The 17,175-nt window shown below is 38.1% G+C and overlaps 1 protein-coding gene across 2 annotated transcripts in view; it reads right to left on the bottom strand.

The window, feature by feature from the left end:
* Positions 1–283: 283 nt before the first annotated feature.
* The window catches only part of LOC120461924 (glucocorticoid receptor), a 99,569-nt gene continuing 82,677 nt past the window's right edge, over positions 284–17,175 (bottom strand). For both annotated transcript variants that reach the window (XM_039650253.2, XM_039650255.2), the window contains 4 exons: positions 15,417–15,561; positions 13,532–13,662; positions 6,742–6,899; positions 284–4,123 (listed from right to left, as the gene is read on the bottom strand). In XM_039650253.2, the coding sequence (XP_039506187.1) occupies positions 3,971–4,123; positions 6,742–6,899; positions 13,532–13,662; positions 15,417–15,561 (587 nt within the window). In that variant the 3' untranslated portion in view covers positions 284–3,970. The remainder of the gene's footprint in view (positions 4,124–6,741; positions 6,900–13,531; positions 13,663–15,416; positions 15,562–17,175) is intronic.

Genomic DNA, 17,175 nt, shown 5'->3' with positions numbered 1-17,175 from the left:
TCTCAAACGTGATTGGATTGTGCAGGATCCACTGATTGGGATCCACAAGGCTCGAAACATTTCGACTTTAATCTCGAAACATTTCGACTTTAATCTCGAAATGCTAGATTTTTTTTTTTTTTTTACTGCCTTTGTTTTTTTTTTAGGTTGCGGTTCAGGGCTTCCGTAAAATACAATTGGTACCAAGTGTAGATTTGTGTCAAAATTCAGATAAAATGGGGAAAAATACTGTAGCACAATAATAATCTCACACAGACCTCCTTATAAAAACACACAGACCTCCTTTTGAACAAATTTTATCCAACATTTAATCAAATATGTGTAATGATCGACATTGACTACAGGAGAGGTGTAATACAGAAATCATACAAAACTATTTTTCAAACAAATAGACATTGTATATCCTTTACATTGGATTACTTTTACGTATAACTGAAATGCAAATGCAAAAAAAAAGAAAAAAAAAGACTTTAATGAAAGCCATATACCAGTGAAATATGATTTGCCCTTAATCTTTAAAGATAGTATTTGCATGAAATTTTGTACAAAATATACTATGTCAAGCCAGTATTAGGGTAGTGCAAATTCTCAGGCTCTGATACATTACTTTTACACACAGCTTTATTTATATTTCATTATTATTATTATTATTATTATTTTTTTTACTAGTTAAATTTACAGCATTATGCATGAGACCAAAGCCTAAATCTTTATAAAAGAAATAGAAAAGGATAAAATAAAGTACTAGATTTGGGTAGTAAGTGCTACTGTAAAATGTAACTGCTTTAAATATTTCTTTTTCTCTCTCGTTTTATTTTATTTTTTAAAATATGCGTTGCTTTGGTCACTCTGTTGCACTATACAAACTATACTCGCAACCCCCGACTTCTACCTTTAAGCTCTCATTCTTTAAAACAGTGATTACTCATGTATTCCCTATAGATTTATAGAATTTACATTTACATATAACATCTGCAATACAGTTCTTGACACAAAAAAGCAATACAACTTCATGTATTAAAATTTTGTTGTAAAATGACGTGTATATCAAAGTGTATCTGTGTAATTATACTTTCGTTTTAGTTACTTTTAAAAATGATCAATGATTACCAAACAAACAAAACATTTTTTTTAGACACTTCAGCTTTTTTCAAACCTCTGGTTTATGGCTCACAAACTCCCTTTGCAAGGCATATTGTGAAACAATTAGAAAATGCGTCATCTCACAAACCTAGCGAGGAATTTGTAAAAAAATAGTCTCGTAAAATACGCTAAAATATGTGATTGGGATTTTTACCGCGTACATTTCGATTTCGTGTCACATTAATGAAGCTGTTGGAAATGAGCTTGGTAACACACCGAACACTACAACACACACTGGGTTCTGTGACGTGCGCCGGGTGACGACACTCGGCTAAGTTACTGCAAATGAACCTTTAACACTCTGCTCACCATGAGAGTTTTAATACTGTACATGACCATAGTGGCGGAATCTGGTTCAATGACCAAATCTAGTTGTATTATTTTTTCAATCTTTGAATGTTCAGTTGAAATATTTCACCCAAAAATGTCTTTTCTGTCACTGTTTACTCACCTTCGTGCCGTTCCGAGCCCGTAAGTCATTTCGAAGAAGCTTCACACGCCACTTTTCAATAGCGACAGAAAAATAACAGCATGAGTTCGGAACAACATAATGATGAGTAAATAATGACAGATTTTTCATTTTTGAGTGAATTATTCCTTTCGGCTAGTAATGAAAGCGCAGTAACACACTTAACAGCGAGGAAACACACACTCGAGCACGAGAACAACTAATGTTCCTTTTGTTCTGATGTTAACAAAATCAAGCGGTCACAAATAATCCGAGGTGTCCGAGACGCACTTAAACAAACGCACAAACATTCACACAAAGACATGAACAGACCACAGTTCGAGAGGAGGGGAATGCTGGGATATGCTAATCTGAATTTGGACAGGAATTTGACTAAATAACCCTGAATTATCCGCCGACTCCCAGACTTACCAAGTGCTGAGGATTATTTATTTTACGTGATCCTGAGCTAATAATTAACATAAAAACTTGATTAATTATATAATATGTTTAACTTTCAGTTAAATAAAAAGTTCACCCAAAGAAAAATCTTTTTTTTTTTGTCAGTGTTATTTTAGTATAATTGAGATACTATTACGTATTTCCATTTTAAAATGTAGTGAAATAAGTTAGTTTTTTAAAATATCTATATTCTCAGCCTCATGTTACTTCCATATGAATTGCTTAATTTCCTGGAACACAATCATTCGTGAATGATTCAAATTCACGAATGAATGATTTGTTTATGAATCGGACTGGTCTGGTTCTAATCGAAGTGGTACATTTTCAGTGAATAAAGACTTAAATTTATGCCTGGATCAGATTACACGACTTTTTTTTGTCCGTTACGATAGTCACTGTGTCAGATTACGCAGTTTTGACTCCTAAAATCTTGTGTCGTGGACAAGACACATGTCAAGACTACACGTTGCTTCCTGACCAGTCATCGCATCCCGTCTTTATTGCGCACGTGATGTCATCGAGAAGGCGAAACTAGTAGCGAGTGACTTCCGGAAACGAACGTAAATAAACGGATGAAGCGGTGAGAGTTGTATTGGCTGTACTGCGTTCAGAAAAAAAGAAAGAAACCCGACAATGGACACGTTCCTGGATTGCTCGAAGAGGACAGTATGGGCTGTCAATCCTCCAAAGAGAACTTGGTAAAATATTAAAAAAGGTCAAATATAAAAAAAAGGTAAAATATTGTTTTCTTATATATTTTTACTTTAAGTTTTAACGTTAGCACCATCGTCTCTCTTTCGTTTCGCCTTTTTTGAAAGTACGGAAATGTACTTCTGTGCTTCTATTGGTCAACCTCATACATGTGACGGAACCCGTCGTGGACGACCGTTAAAAAAATTAAACATGCTAGTCTTTTTGTCGTGATGTCGTAAAGCATCGTAGGTTGTCGCCCACTATGACACACTATACGAGATGATGCGATCGAATCTTTGTCGTTTACGAATCCCCACGACACCCTACGTCAAACGGATTGCGCCAAAATCTGGCTAAAACCGAGTAATCTGAACCAGGCATTAGGTTTGCTCATTCCACCATGCTATCTTATGAATTCGGGAAACATGAAACACACAACATGAGTGGTATATGAGACACTTTAACAATACATTTATGGCGCTTTAGTGTTTTTTGATCAGGAATTTTTTTTTTTTTTCGAATTTCTCCTTTTGTGCTCCATGGAGTAAACCAAGGCATACACGTTTGGAACAACACGAGGGCGAGGAAACAATGGAAGAATTTTCATTTTTGGGTGAACTATTTTAAAAAACAAAGAAACAACTTAGTATTTGCTGCCAGTCATGGAACAGATGTCGATTTGAGTTGAATTATCATATGTGGATTTCCACGGTGGAAAACAAAAAAGGGTCTCATGTTTCATGGGCAGCTTCAAACTTTTGAGCGCCTCAGAGGACCGTTCTGCTGCCGCCATATAGAGAACCATCTTTGACGAGAAAACAGACGTGACGAATGGGAGTCGTCGACACAAAGTGTGTATGCCAAGTCATTGCGTTAGCCTGAGAAATGTCTGAAATTGATTTCGCGAAGCGCAAAAAAGGCACATTTCCCTTTTTTTGATATACCTTTGTAAACATTTCAGCAGTGTACATGCAAAAAAAGAGAAAATATCACTAAGTCTTTCTGAAAGTCATATTCCGTCTGCTCCGAGTACATGACTCTGCTTTGTCCTTTGTCCTGCTCCACAAACATGTGTGAAGAGCGAACTTCACCTATCTCGCCTCTCTGAGAACCGAGCAGAAGCGATTGCTCGATTCATTCAGGATGTTTGGGGGCAAGCGGGCAGGTTGGACTGGCGCTGGTAAGGGAAGGGTGGCGTTAAGGCATTGTTATGATCTAAGGCAGTCATTTCTGATGGAACAGAAGAGGCTTGACACTCCCGTCTTTAAATTTTGGTAGCTGATGGCTGATGATCTCTGCCAACATCTCAGGAAACTCCACGCTCAGAGATTTATTCACAAACGTGTAGAAACAGAAGTCCAGAAGCCCTTCCACCATCTGTGGACAGAAATAGCATTTCAATAGAGCTTTTACATACATGGCACTAACAATGCAGCACGTGTCCTCAAAAATGTCCCGATATCATCATGAAGAGAAGACCCTCATGACTGTCTGTTAAGGTCAATAAGTCCATTTAATATGAGATTTTTATGAATGTTTTGGTTTGTTTAGGTAGTAAAAGTTCATCTAATTTATGATATGTGTAAAAAAAAAAAATCACAATAACTGGCTAAGGTGTGGACATTCACAAGTAGTGGTTGAACGATATATCGTCAAGGCTGACGACAAATTTTTCTGTTGTGCTGTTACGTGTTGTAAGCGGGACTTTTATTTTGATAGCGCTAAGAAAACCGTCTTCTGTAGTTTTCAGTCACAGTTCTGTCTAATAATTAAAAGGCAAACTTTTTAAAGTATTCTCGGCGTTCAGTTTCCCCGAAGGCGCATTGCTTGTCGGTTGAGTCATGTGAGGTGGTTTTAAAATTCCAGATAATCACAGCTCTTTTGTTTTGTTCCTGAATGAATCAGCGTTTTTGAATGTGTTGGTTGAAAGACTCGCTCATAAAGAGAGTAAAAAGCCACTATTAACCTATCACAGTCATGTAAAGGAAAGAAAGTACCATCAGAATCTTAAAGGATCATGAAACCCCAAACCAAATTTTCTGAGATTTTAACATTGGTATGTGTGTTGAACACCATTGAAGACAATGTTAGCATCTGTTAGATTTAATGGTACGGTTAAAATGGTTAAATTGGAGTTTTTGTTTTTGTTTTTTGATGAGTCATCGGTAGGGTTGGGTATCGAGAATCGAGTATCGATTGGAACCGGTACTAACTTTTCGTTTTTCCCGGAATCGTTCAAAAGTTAAAATTTCGATTCCTAGTTTCGATATTCACAGTCCGCCGAGCGGAAGAAGAAACCGCTGAACAACACCAACGAAGAAGCGTCTACCGGAAGTGTTGGCATAACCGCGCGAGTCGAACATTAGTAGCTTACGTCAGCGGTCCAAAGTGTGGCTTCACTTTTCTAAAAATAACGAAATCTCGGCAAAATGCAAAATTTGTGACAAAAGGAGTATTTGTGACAGGAGTATATCCTTCAGAAAGGATTATTTCCTTCAGAAAGACCGTTGGTTAGCAAGGTTAGCTAAACTTTTTTGACCCTGCCTCTTAAAAGAATCGGAATCGAGAATCGTTAGGAACCGGAATCGAAACAAGGAATCGGAATCAGAATCGTTCAAATTCAAACGATACCCAACCCTACTCATCGGTGAGTTTTCATATCCTTTGAGAAGACTCAGTCTCTTAATTATTCATGACACCACGTGGATCTTTCCAACAACAAACATGTCAAACTGTGATATCGCGTAGTAGATGAGAGAGACAAACATGGGACGCAAGTGTTTGTTTTCATGGTGCAAAGTCCGAGTGCGTTGAATATGTTTCCCCGCGATGCTGACGGTTGGTTTGCCATCAACCACGGACACATCTAAACAGTCTATGATCTAAACTATAGTGTGTGCTTCAAATATTTGTGGAGAATGGTGGACTTCGCCTTGTTGACAACCAATCCAAGTCGCGTCTTGCGAGTGATGCGGTACCAAGTCCCGAGGACTTTCTATCCCTTCAGAGGTGTGCGTGTGTGTGTCTAAATTGAGAAGTCATCCACCTCCGCAGAGCCATCTTTATCATGGGGGTTCAGGGGACGTGTAGATCTAGGCTATGCACGGAACGATTTTTTTAAAGTGGAAAATGTATAATTTTCGAATGCATTTATAGTGTCTATATAAACCACTATATATTTTATAATGACATTATAGACCATGTTGCAAGACGTAAACAACACTGGTCCAGAAGCACTTCCTGTTTCAGTTTTTTTAACACTACATAAAAGCTGGGATAAAATATAACCAACAGAACATATAAAACTGAATCAAAAAGTTAAACAAACATCTTTAAGATGTTTTCTTTACATGTGAAATAAAGACAACAGTTACAAACTGAAACAGAAAGTGTTTCTGGACCAGAGTTGTTTACATCTTGTAAAATGATCTATAATTATACATGTAGCCTACATTAATATTAAATAATTTTGAAGTGAACTAATCCTGAGGTTGGGAGCAAGTCACATGTGTTTAAGTCGCAAAGTAAGTCTCTAGTTCCTACTATCAAGTCTCGAGTAATTCTCAAGTCATAGTGCAGACAAACCAAGCATGTCAAGTCGAGTCCTGCTAAGGGTCAAGTCAACTCAAGTCGAGTCCTGCTAAGGGTCAAGTCAAGTCACAGTACCAAACAAGAAACAAGTAGCCTCGAGTTTATATTGGCCACGACTTGCTTAACTTCCTTAATTTTACATTTATACCGTAATATCAATAATATTTTTTATAATACATATTTATAATTATAAATCTATCAAGTCCTTAAATTTGCGACTCGTATCAAGTCATGTGACTCGAGTCCCCTACCTCTAGCAATAAGTATGTAGGCCAAACATTTGCAATGTGCCGACCACATGGTTCCATAACTTGCATGAAGCGAGTTCATGCAAGTTATGGATGATAATAGTGCCAATAATGTCTCTTGTTTGCATTTGCTGATTGTAAGAGATGCCCTCTTACCTCCTGCATGGTGTCCAAAAGCTTAGTCAGCTGGTAGAACCTCTGCCAGTTCTGGCTGGAGTTCTCCTCTCGTTTAACAATGGCTTTTCCCAGCTCCTTGATGTACGACATGCGGATTTCATCAAACACAGCTTGGCTTTTAAGGCCATCCTTTGGTACTGTGAAAACAGATGGGGTCAGGATTAGACGTCAATATTACATTATTGCCTTTTAATCAGGAAAATATTCCAAGGAGTTGCAAAGTGTGTAAGTCATTATGTCATTAAATTAAACAAATGCCAATGCTAAGGGATCTATTAGTATTCACACTCAGGAACGCCATGACAGAGCATTTCACTAGGGGCATATTAACCATATTTTTCAGAATTGACCATACTGACTTAAAGGGATACTCCACTTCTTTTGGAAATAGGCTCATTTTACAACTCCCCCAACACCGTTTTCGAATCAATTCAGCAGATTTTCTGATATTTAGAAGAATATCTGTAACCAGACAGTTTCTGGTGTCATTGACTTCCATAGTAGAAAAAAATATACTATGGTAGTCAATGAGACCAGAAACTGTCTGGTTACTGATATTCTTCTAAATATCAGAAAATCTGCTGAATTGATTCGAAAACGGTGTTGGGGGAGTTGTAAAATGAGCCTATTTCCAAAAAAGGTGGAGTATCCCTTTAAAGGAGTAGTTCACCTTTTAAAAAAACTTTTGCTGATGATTTACTCACCCCCATGTCATCCAAGATGTCCACGTCTTTCTTTCTTCAGTCGAAAAGAAATTAAGGTTTTTGATGAAAACATTCCAGAATTTTCTCCATATAATGCACTTGACTGGGAACCAAACGGTTCAAGGTCCAAATGAGAGTTTCAGTGCAAACTGTTCAAAGGGCTTTAGACGATTCCAGACGATGAATACGGTCTTATCTAGGACCTTTCGAGTCATGACTCCAAAAAAGATTTGTTCATTTTGATGAGTTCGAACAGGAGAGTCACGAACGTGCATCACAGAACAGAGCAAGGTGAGCATTTGTGCTTATAAAACTAAAACTTTTTTATTTATTTTTTAAATGAGCGATCGTTTCGCTAGATATTCATCGTCTGGTGTCGCTTAAAGCCCTTTGAAGCTGCACTGAAACTCTCATTTGGACCTTGAACCGTTTGGTTCCCATTGAAGTCCATTATACGGAGAAAATCCTGGAATGTTTTCATCAAAAACCTTAATTTCTTTTCGACTGAAGAAAGAAAGACGTGGACATCTTGGATGACATGGGGGTGAGTAAATTATTAGCAAAAGTTTTTTTTAAAAGTGAACTAATCCTTTAAAATCTGCACATCAATCTTCATGTTATATGTATATACACCTTTGTGCTGAGACACACCATAAAGCTCATTAAAATAGACTGCACCATATGTGAGGGTTCCTCTTGCAGCGATCCTACCGGCTCACATACAAATCAAGGGAAAGTATGGAAAGCAGTGTCCCTGAGGCGTTCGGATAAATGGCGTATCAGCCAGGGATTTGAGGCCCAGGGATGCTGGATTCCAGCCCAGGCAAACACAATGTGCTATGCAAAACGCAGCCGACGTTGATAGTCTTGGTGGAATTGTATCCTGATCTCTAATCATATAAGAAAGCAGGACTTTAACATAGAGAGATCTGAGGCTCATTGGAAATAATGACTGTTTGTCAACATATTTACTGAATTATAGCAGTATAAACTATTGCAAACTATGTTTAAAACGGTACTGAAAGTAAAAAAGAATGCAAGCATGCAAAGCATTCCTTCTACATTATTCTCATATAACCTTACTATGTGCATGTTAAATTCAGCACTGGTGTCTAGTTATCACCTGGGTTATTTAGCTAAATCTACCTGATTTTTCATATTTTTTTAAAATATCGCGGGACAACCTGGCTAAACAAAGACTCCCCTGCTAGTTCACTGCTAATGATATGCTAAAGCCAGCCAGCACATTGGCGTGATTGGTGTAACGACTGAGACAAATCAGACACAATTATTTGTTATATACAAATGATCTTTAAATCTCACTGTGAGATATATGGTCTCATCCCCCCCAACAAGGGCAAGAAGGCTCTAGGTTACCATGACTACGATCAGATAAGTTGGTTTTATTGCTATTAAAAATGTGGTCACATGGAAAAAGCAGAGGCCATAGAAAAGACCCACAGCCCTTAAACAGTCTTTCCTGCGCACGAATGGACGAACTGATCTATAAATGAACATGCAGACCAGAACATTGTGTGAATGATTTATTGTCCAGTCATGGGAGGGATGTCCGTCCGTGTGACGTCATACGATCAGACGGCTCAAGTTGAGACAGGGAAAACATACAAGGAGATAAAAAAAAAATTCTCTTCAAGCTTCTCTTCAATGTAAACGTCCACTGCTGTGATTGGGTAACACTGTTGCATATGAAATAAGTATTACATGTGGATGTAATACTTTTGAAATCTAGACTAGTTTTTACTATTACAGCAGCCTAGATGAACTAATAATGGAAAGTCTTGATTACAGCATTATATTTAAATAAATATACTCTAAATAATATTTTAGCCAATCACATTCATGTCTGTTACACACGAATGAGCTCACTAGTACAACTTGACTTTACTTAACTTTCACAAATACTTTACACTGGTTAATGAATACCGTATGAACGTTAGTTTTATGATTCGTTTTGGCGAGTGAAAGCATTGGAAAGGGCATGGTAAAGGGAGCCTTCTTTTTCCCAAGAAAAAGAATCCTCCGGTAATTAAGTGAATAATTGTGTGATGATTGAACATTATTGAAGCCACCTGATGTTAACAAGCAGAATCACTGAAGGAGAAAACTGTCATTTTAAGTCACCATTGTGGAGATCAGTGTTTGCTTTAGTTGGGCGCTTGACCCTTAAATCATTAACTTTAAAATTTGTTTGGCTGCTGTATGTGAGTTATAACAGCCAGATAAACAAATAGAAAAGTTCATCAGGTTGTGTTGGTTGTGTTTAAACAAGCATTATTTACTTTTACAACGTAATCCAAATCGTTATTTTTCACGTCTCATATACTAAAAAAAACTTTTGTTTTCAAACTATTTTAGACACAAAGACATCAAGAATCAGCATGTGAATCTCAACAATGGTGACAATTATAAAGCATGTAGTAGTGCATTCTGGGTGCCACCAATCACAACTCATTCATGGCTCCAATCATGCATTGCTGCATGAATAAATTATGAGCTTACGTTCACGTCACCATTGCTGTGATTCACACGCTAATTCTCGATGCCTGTGTGTGCCAACACAAATAATTTATTTATGCATCATTTAGTTTCATTGAAAAAGTCAAAACTATGATGTCATACAAGGACAGTGCAACTGTAATTAGCAAAGTAAACCTAACTCAGAAATTCAGGTTCAGTGATTCAGGTTAAATGATTGTTAAATAATGATTACGTTAAAACACAACCAACACCATCGAATCACACTTTTCTTTGTTCATCTGGCTGTTAAAACTCAAGTACAACAGCCAAACTAAATCTAAAGTTAATGATTAAAGGGTCAAGAGCCCAACTAACTCAAACACTGATCACCATAAAGGTGACTTAAAATTCCGGTTTTCTCCTTCAGTGATTCTGCTTGTTAAAGGATAATTCCGGTATTTAACACCTTGAGTCTATTTTGTAGTTTATTTTGAATGAAATACAGTGGTGGACTTAGAAATTTCGACAATGGGTCCTGTCTCGACTTTTTGACTTTTTTAGAATCGCCTGTGACAGCTTTAGACTGGCTGTCTATGGGCAAACATGTCCATAAAACAACCCTTAACGTTCATTTTCAAAACTGTGCAACTCACCGAGTGGTTGGTGGTGTTCGTTGATGTTCTGAAACAAGTAGCGTAGCGAAATACCATTTCTGTCGTTTTTTATTTGTGATTTTTTAAAAATCGCATTGATGTCTGCTGGAGGACTCAGTGCTCGTTGATATTACTGCGCTAGCTACCGGAAAAGGAAAGGGGTCTGTTTACATTTGGTTGTAGTCTTTTCGCTCGGTTCTCCATCTCTCAAAAGACTAGCGTGAGCAGAGCAACTGCGTCCTGGTTGTCGCCATCAAGTGATCGGGAGTGTGCTAACGCTTCAGACTCAAATATCGAGCGGAAGTTTATACGCGGTTGTGAGGTATCTGAATAAATAGTTCCACAAAGGCAAACAACACGGATTGAAAGCATACATTGCGCCGATATATTTGTTTTTAATCATCAACGAACACCACCAACCACTCGGTCAGTTGCACAGTTTTGAAAATGAACGTTAAGGGTTGTTTTAAGGACATGTTTGTGCATGCCCATAGACAGCCAGGCTAAAGCTGTCAAAGGCGATTCTAAAAAAGTCAAAAAGTCGAGACAAGACCCATTGTCAAAATGTCTAAAGGCGGGCGTACACGGTGCGATTTTTTGCTGTTTTACGAGCTCGCCGATGATTTTTTTCACTCGGGGGAAATCGCGTGTAAATCGGTTATGCTCGCATGTCGCGGCTCGTATCGTGTGCGAGGAAGATACGAGCTGAGCCGAGCACCTCTCGACCTTCCGATAATTTTTAAGCATGTCGAAAAAGTTCGGGAGCTGTCGGCTTGCATTCGTGAGGTGTATGCGGTTGAATGAGCCGATTTGTCAATCTATCTGAATTTGACCAATCAGCAGCTTAGGAAATCCAGAGAAGAAAGACGAAAATGGTGTGGACTACTAGAAACACTGCTTTAATTAATGTTTTCATGATGACTTTGTGAAAGGTTAACTAAACAGCATCTGCTGTGTTCCTACTGGCCAGTATTTGGCATATTTCATTCTGAAACAACTGTAGGCTATGATATTGTTTTTGATAGTGCTATACATTTCTTACAGATTCTCACATTACGATGATCATTACGTTTGCATGTTCCTAAAAGCAATTACAGTTTGTCTGCAGCCTAAGCTTTTTTTATTAATGCCGACAGAACAATGTTGCCAGATATTGCTACGAAAAACAAGCAAAAACTAACAAAAACAAAGAAATTATATAAATATCCAAAATAAGTTCAAAGCTTGTGTTTTGAAAATAAGATAAATATATTAGGAACCACTTTAATAACTTCCTAAAGTGTGACATTAATCCAAAAAACGAGTCCAGATACTGTCACCTTTCCATTATGTGGATCTGACAACACGGGATCTGGCACCCGCGCCCTCACTCACAACGCGCTCAAGCTCACTCAATCCCCGTTCACGGCGATAGCTTCTCGCAGCAAAATGAATTGCAAACTCTCACACATGAGGTGGATTAAACGGCTAATTAAAGAGAGCTTGAAATTTTATTTATGAATGTGTAGCCAACCGTAACTACGTTTTTTAACTCATTCACACACACACACACACACACACACACACACACACACACACACAAGGGTGACCGGACGTCCTTTTCCCGGTGCTGAAAACGAGCATATAGAAAAATAATCACGGCTTGAATCAATATTTTATATGCAGTTATTCGAGTTTTTAGGGCGGAACTTCGAGCGATTTCTTCGGAATTTAGCAGGTCGTAAAATCGTGCCGTATATCACTGCCTCCGTACGATTTTTGGATAAACTCACTCGTAACGTGTGCCTGGACATACGATCTTCCGACCATCAGAATTCGTACCGTGTACGCCCGCCTTTAGTCCACCACTCTATTTCATTCAAAACAAACTACAAAATAGACTCAAGGTGTTAAATACCGGAATTATCTTTTAACATCAGGTGTCTTCAATGATGCTCAATCATCACTCAATTATTCAGTTAATTATCTCATTAACTTCACTGCTTCAGTGTTTATATGAGTCCACACTCAGTGTTCAACCTCACGGTGAAAGCCCGACACAATTCCATAATGCAACTCGTTATTTATTGTTTGTTTCATATTTGTTTGTTTTTAGCTGTCTATAGACCTAATAAAGTTACTATTTTTTAATGTTTTTAAAACATTATATTTTAAAGGGGCTATGTGTAGGTTTTTACTTTATTTTAATATTTAAAATATTTAAGATAGAGTCTTCCATTTGTATATTTAGGAGCCAACCACAATGTAATAGAAAGAATGACACCTTGACTGTCCACCATGGTTGCCTCTCTCAACCTGTAGGCTCAATTTTGTGTGGAGTCGTTGGGTCCGAATTGGCGTGAAAATTCACAAAATGTGACATCACGTCTACTTGGGCTCATATCTGTAAGGCAGCCATTAGTAAGCAGCGGCCAACGAGTGTGCGAGCCTGCGCACCAAGAACAAGCATGAAACTGGCTGCAGTTTCTCTAACGGCCATTGAATATTATGGCTATTATGCATATCGTTACCGCGGTAGAAAATGTCAACCGTAACAGATTTTTTATTCTGGACAGAAGGGGGCGCGTGTAAGACACACTGTGCAAGACAGTGTAAAATAGTGCCACCATATAACCAATATACTATGGAAAATCTTCATAGGACAGTAAAACATTGGCCTCAAAATCTATTTTGACACTGAAGTCACATGACTGCATTAATTCACCTTACACAGGCATCCTAGGAAAGTATCCACAGGTGCATTTCATCACGGTCCACTGTTGTCTGGTTAAACAATTATACATTGTTTTATAATTTGAAACCACAAAATTTTGAAATATGTGCTTTCTTTAAAATCAATAACTTTGTCAAGACTTGTGTCTCGAAATACTTTTTGAGGTCACTGCAAGTGTGAGATACTTGTGAATTCTGATGACAGCTGGTGGACTACAGTACCTGTACTGAGGAGGAGAAGCACTTTCATGCAGAGATACTCGTCGTAGGACACCTGCAGCCGGACCAGCTCACTGGCAATCTTCAGCATCTGGTTACACTGGTCACCCATGTAGGGCAGTTTCATCCTCTCCCTTTAACACACACATATTTATATTCTAAAAGCATTTCACAGCACCAAAGAGAGAGAGGGAGAGAGAAGGCCAAACATCATGGCAGACAATCATGACAATTTGAAATGGTTTTATCATGGCAGTGTTAATGTATTTGGTCTTGGCGGACAAGATCTTCTACGCTTCAGCGTATTGATACAGAGACACGCTGCTGTGAACATGGAAAATATGTGTCAGGGTTCTGTCACTTCTGTCTGGTTTACGCCTTGGTTTGGTGACGGAGCTCAGGCACTGTTATAGTAGGCTGGTGTTATAGTCCTGTTTGTTGTGAGCACATGGCTTGTTCCTTGTGCCATGTGCACTCCCGTGATTGTCTAGATATTTATTCTAACATCCGCTAATTTTATCTTTGACATGGACATAAAGCAGCATGCCTGTGAAATTATACAGGTTTAATTGGATTTATTGACAATGGGAATAGACTTTTACATATTTTTTGTATCTGATTTTAGTAGGACTGGGTATTTCACAATTGGATTCGATTTTGATTCACAAGCTTGGAATTCGATTCGATTTCGATTCAATTCAATGTAGATTATTTGGGATATCAGGTACAATATATGGCAAATTTTTTCAAGGAAACCCAAAACCTCTTAACTAACGCTGTAAACTATGGGAGTCAGTTGTAGCCTACTATAATGTTGAAGGTGTAATAGCCATAATAACACTTAAATTAGACTTTTATTTATTTTTATAATAAGAAAGTTATATGAAATATAAACATTTAAATGGTGGCTGTCATTAAACATGCATTAAATATTGAAGACAGAACAGTAACATTTATAATGAATATGTAATATGGCGCATATATTTTGCAAAATTTTTCTAGCTGGCTAACTGAATAAATTTATGTTTTCTCATATGGTTTTACTGAGGTAAATTGTGACGTTTAACTGACGTCTTTCCACGGATGAAACACTGATTGAGCGATACCACGTAACATGGATTTCGATGAGATCCAGAGTGATCTCACGCACGCCAGAGCGACAAAACGTTCGTAAGAAAATTGACTTAATTCGAAATTTGAGACTTTATTTCATAATAATAGTCACAAAGCACAATGATTATTGATGCGCGCTACAATGTTCCATTCATTCATCAAATGAAAACAAATGACTAATCGATTCTTGAGATTTAAGAATCGATATCGTTTCGCAAAAATATGAATCGATTAATATCGAGAAATCAATATTTTTTTACCCAGCCCTAGTTTTTAGTAATGCAAATAGTAATATTTATAAGCAATAATGCTTCTAGGCTCTTAGGCACAATAAGCATGTCTGAGAAAGAAGTAGTTGACGATTTGCTGACTTATGCGAAGTTCAATGGATTGAATATTCACACACCACGTTCTTTATCCTATTAAATTTACATTTCCCTCCCTCTAGGACCAGAGATAACATCTCAAAAGCCAGTGCACAGCTCTGCTTTGCTCATTATTCAGATATCAAAAGACCTAGATTTTCATTAAGAAAAACCCAAAGGAAACACTTACACTGAAATAGAGCACATATAACACTTACAAGACAGGTCTAGGGGTTTTCATCATTAAACAGAAGTCTAAGACAAAAAAAGAAAAATCTGATAACCGATAGAGAAAAATACCTGACTTATGGTCTGGAAGTTTAAAAATGGGAACAATCTGTGTTGAAAAACACATAACCTGTCATTGAAAGCCAAAAGATTCCAACAGTAGGTAGTAAAGGTGAGCTCACTCATTGATGACGAGATCTGGAGCGAAACACAGCATGCCTCCATCACACTGCTGGTAGGATCGCCAGCCCAAGCTGAAGGACATGAGGAAGAGCCAGGAGCACTGCAACAGTGTCATCTGGTCATCCAAGTGCAGGTTTCTGAAGCCTGAATATGACAGGGACGTTAACTCTATAGGAAGTATACACTTTTAAAAACACCAATTCAAGAGTCCTACACAAGCAAAACAGCTAAAGCAAAGAGCTGCAAAGAATCACGGAAGGGCCTAAATGTAAAATGGTTTGAATTACACTTTGTTTTTGAGATTTAGCCTGTACAATATTATACGATTGCTCTTGCTTCAGATCTCTCTGAAGCAACTTCATAATTACATCTTTGTTCTGATTTTGACATGATTTTGATGGCACTAAAATCAAAACCAAATCTTTCCTGACATCAAAATCCTCCAAAGACACTGGGCTTTTATTCATGAAACTGGAGCAGAACAAATTTGCGTAAATTGTTCGTGAAACCATTGTTGCATAAAATGTCAGATTCAATTAAATGAAATAATCTTCAGAGCCAGATATACACAACACATAAGGAAACAGAGAAAAATCATCATCTTTGAACTTCCACGTGTCGTGTTTTCAAGCCGTGGCCTAATGGATAGAGATTGGTAACCCGAAGGTTACGGGTTTGAATCTAGATACTGGCAGGGAATGATCAGCTGTTCTTGAGCAAGGCATTAAACCCCCAATCGCTCCCCAGGCGCCGCAATGAATGGCTGCCCATTTCTCTCTGTGTGTGTGTGTGTGCACTACTCACTACTAATGTGTGTGAACTAAGTTGAATGGGTTAAATGCAGAGGACAAATTCTGAGTGTGGGTTACCATACTTGACCATCACGTCATATAAAAAATAATTGTGTTGTCAGAATGCTAAAATGGCTATAGTATAATGTTTTCTTCTATATGTCCCTTTAAAGGGGATGTACAGCTCGAAATGAGTTTGCTCAACTATGTGTTTTTTTTTGTTTTTTTTGTTAATCCTCTTCCACAAGCATTTTTGCCCAATAAGCCCATGACACACTGCCAGAGCAGAGAATATCATGTGCTTCTTTTCTCACGCCTTTGGCCTGTGATGAGTTTCACCATTTTAGTAGCCCATTCATTTGAAAATACACTCACCTAAAGGATTATTAGGATTATTAATTCTGTGCTTGACCCTGTTTCACCTTCAGAACTGCCTTAATTCTACGTGGCATTGATTCAACAAGGTGCTGAAAGCATTCTTTAGAAATGTTGGCCCATATTGATAGGATAGCATCTTGCAGTTGATGGAGATTTGTGGGATGCACATCCAGGGCACGAAGCTCCCGTTCCACCACATCCCAAAGATGCTCTGTTGGGTTTAGATCTGGTGAATGTGGGGGCCATTTTAGTACAGTGAACTCATTGTCATGTTCAAGAAACCAATTTGAAATGATTCAAGTTTTGTGACATGGTGCATGTTGCATGACATATCCTGCTGGAAGTAGCCATCAGAGGATGGGTACATGGTGGCCATAAAGGGGTGGACATGGTCAGAAACGATGCTCAGGTAGGCCGTGGCATTTAAACGATGCCCAATTGGCACTAAGGGGCCTAAAGTGTGCCAAGAAAACATCCCCCACACCATTACACCACCACCACCAGCCTGCACAGTGGTAACAAGGCATGATGGATCCATGTTCTCATTCTGTTTACGCCAAATTCTGACTCTACCATCTGAATGTCTCTA

Source organism: Pimephales promelas, chromosome 19 (assembly GCF_988280905.1).
Source record: "Pimephales promelas chromosome 19, fPimPro1.hap1.1, whole genome shotgun sequence".
NCBI classification, from domain to species: domain Eukaryota; kingdom Metazoa; phylum Chordata; class Actinopteri; order Cypriniformes; family Leuciscidae; genus Pimephales; species Pimephales promelas.
The sequence above is the reverse complement of the archived record's forward strand: the minus strand, read 5'-3'. Positions and strand labels throughout refer to the sequence as shown.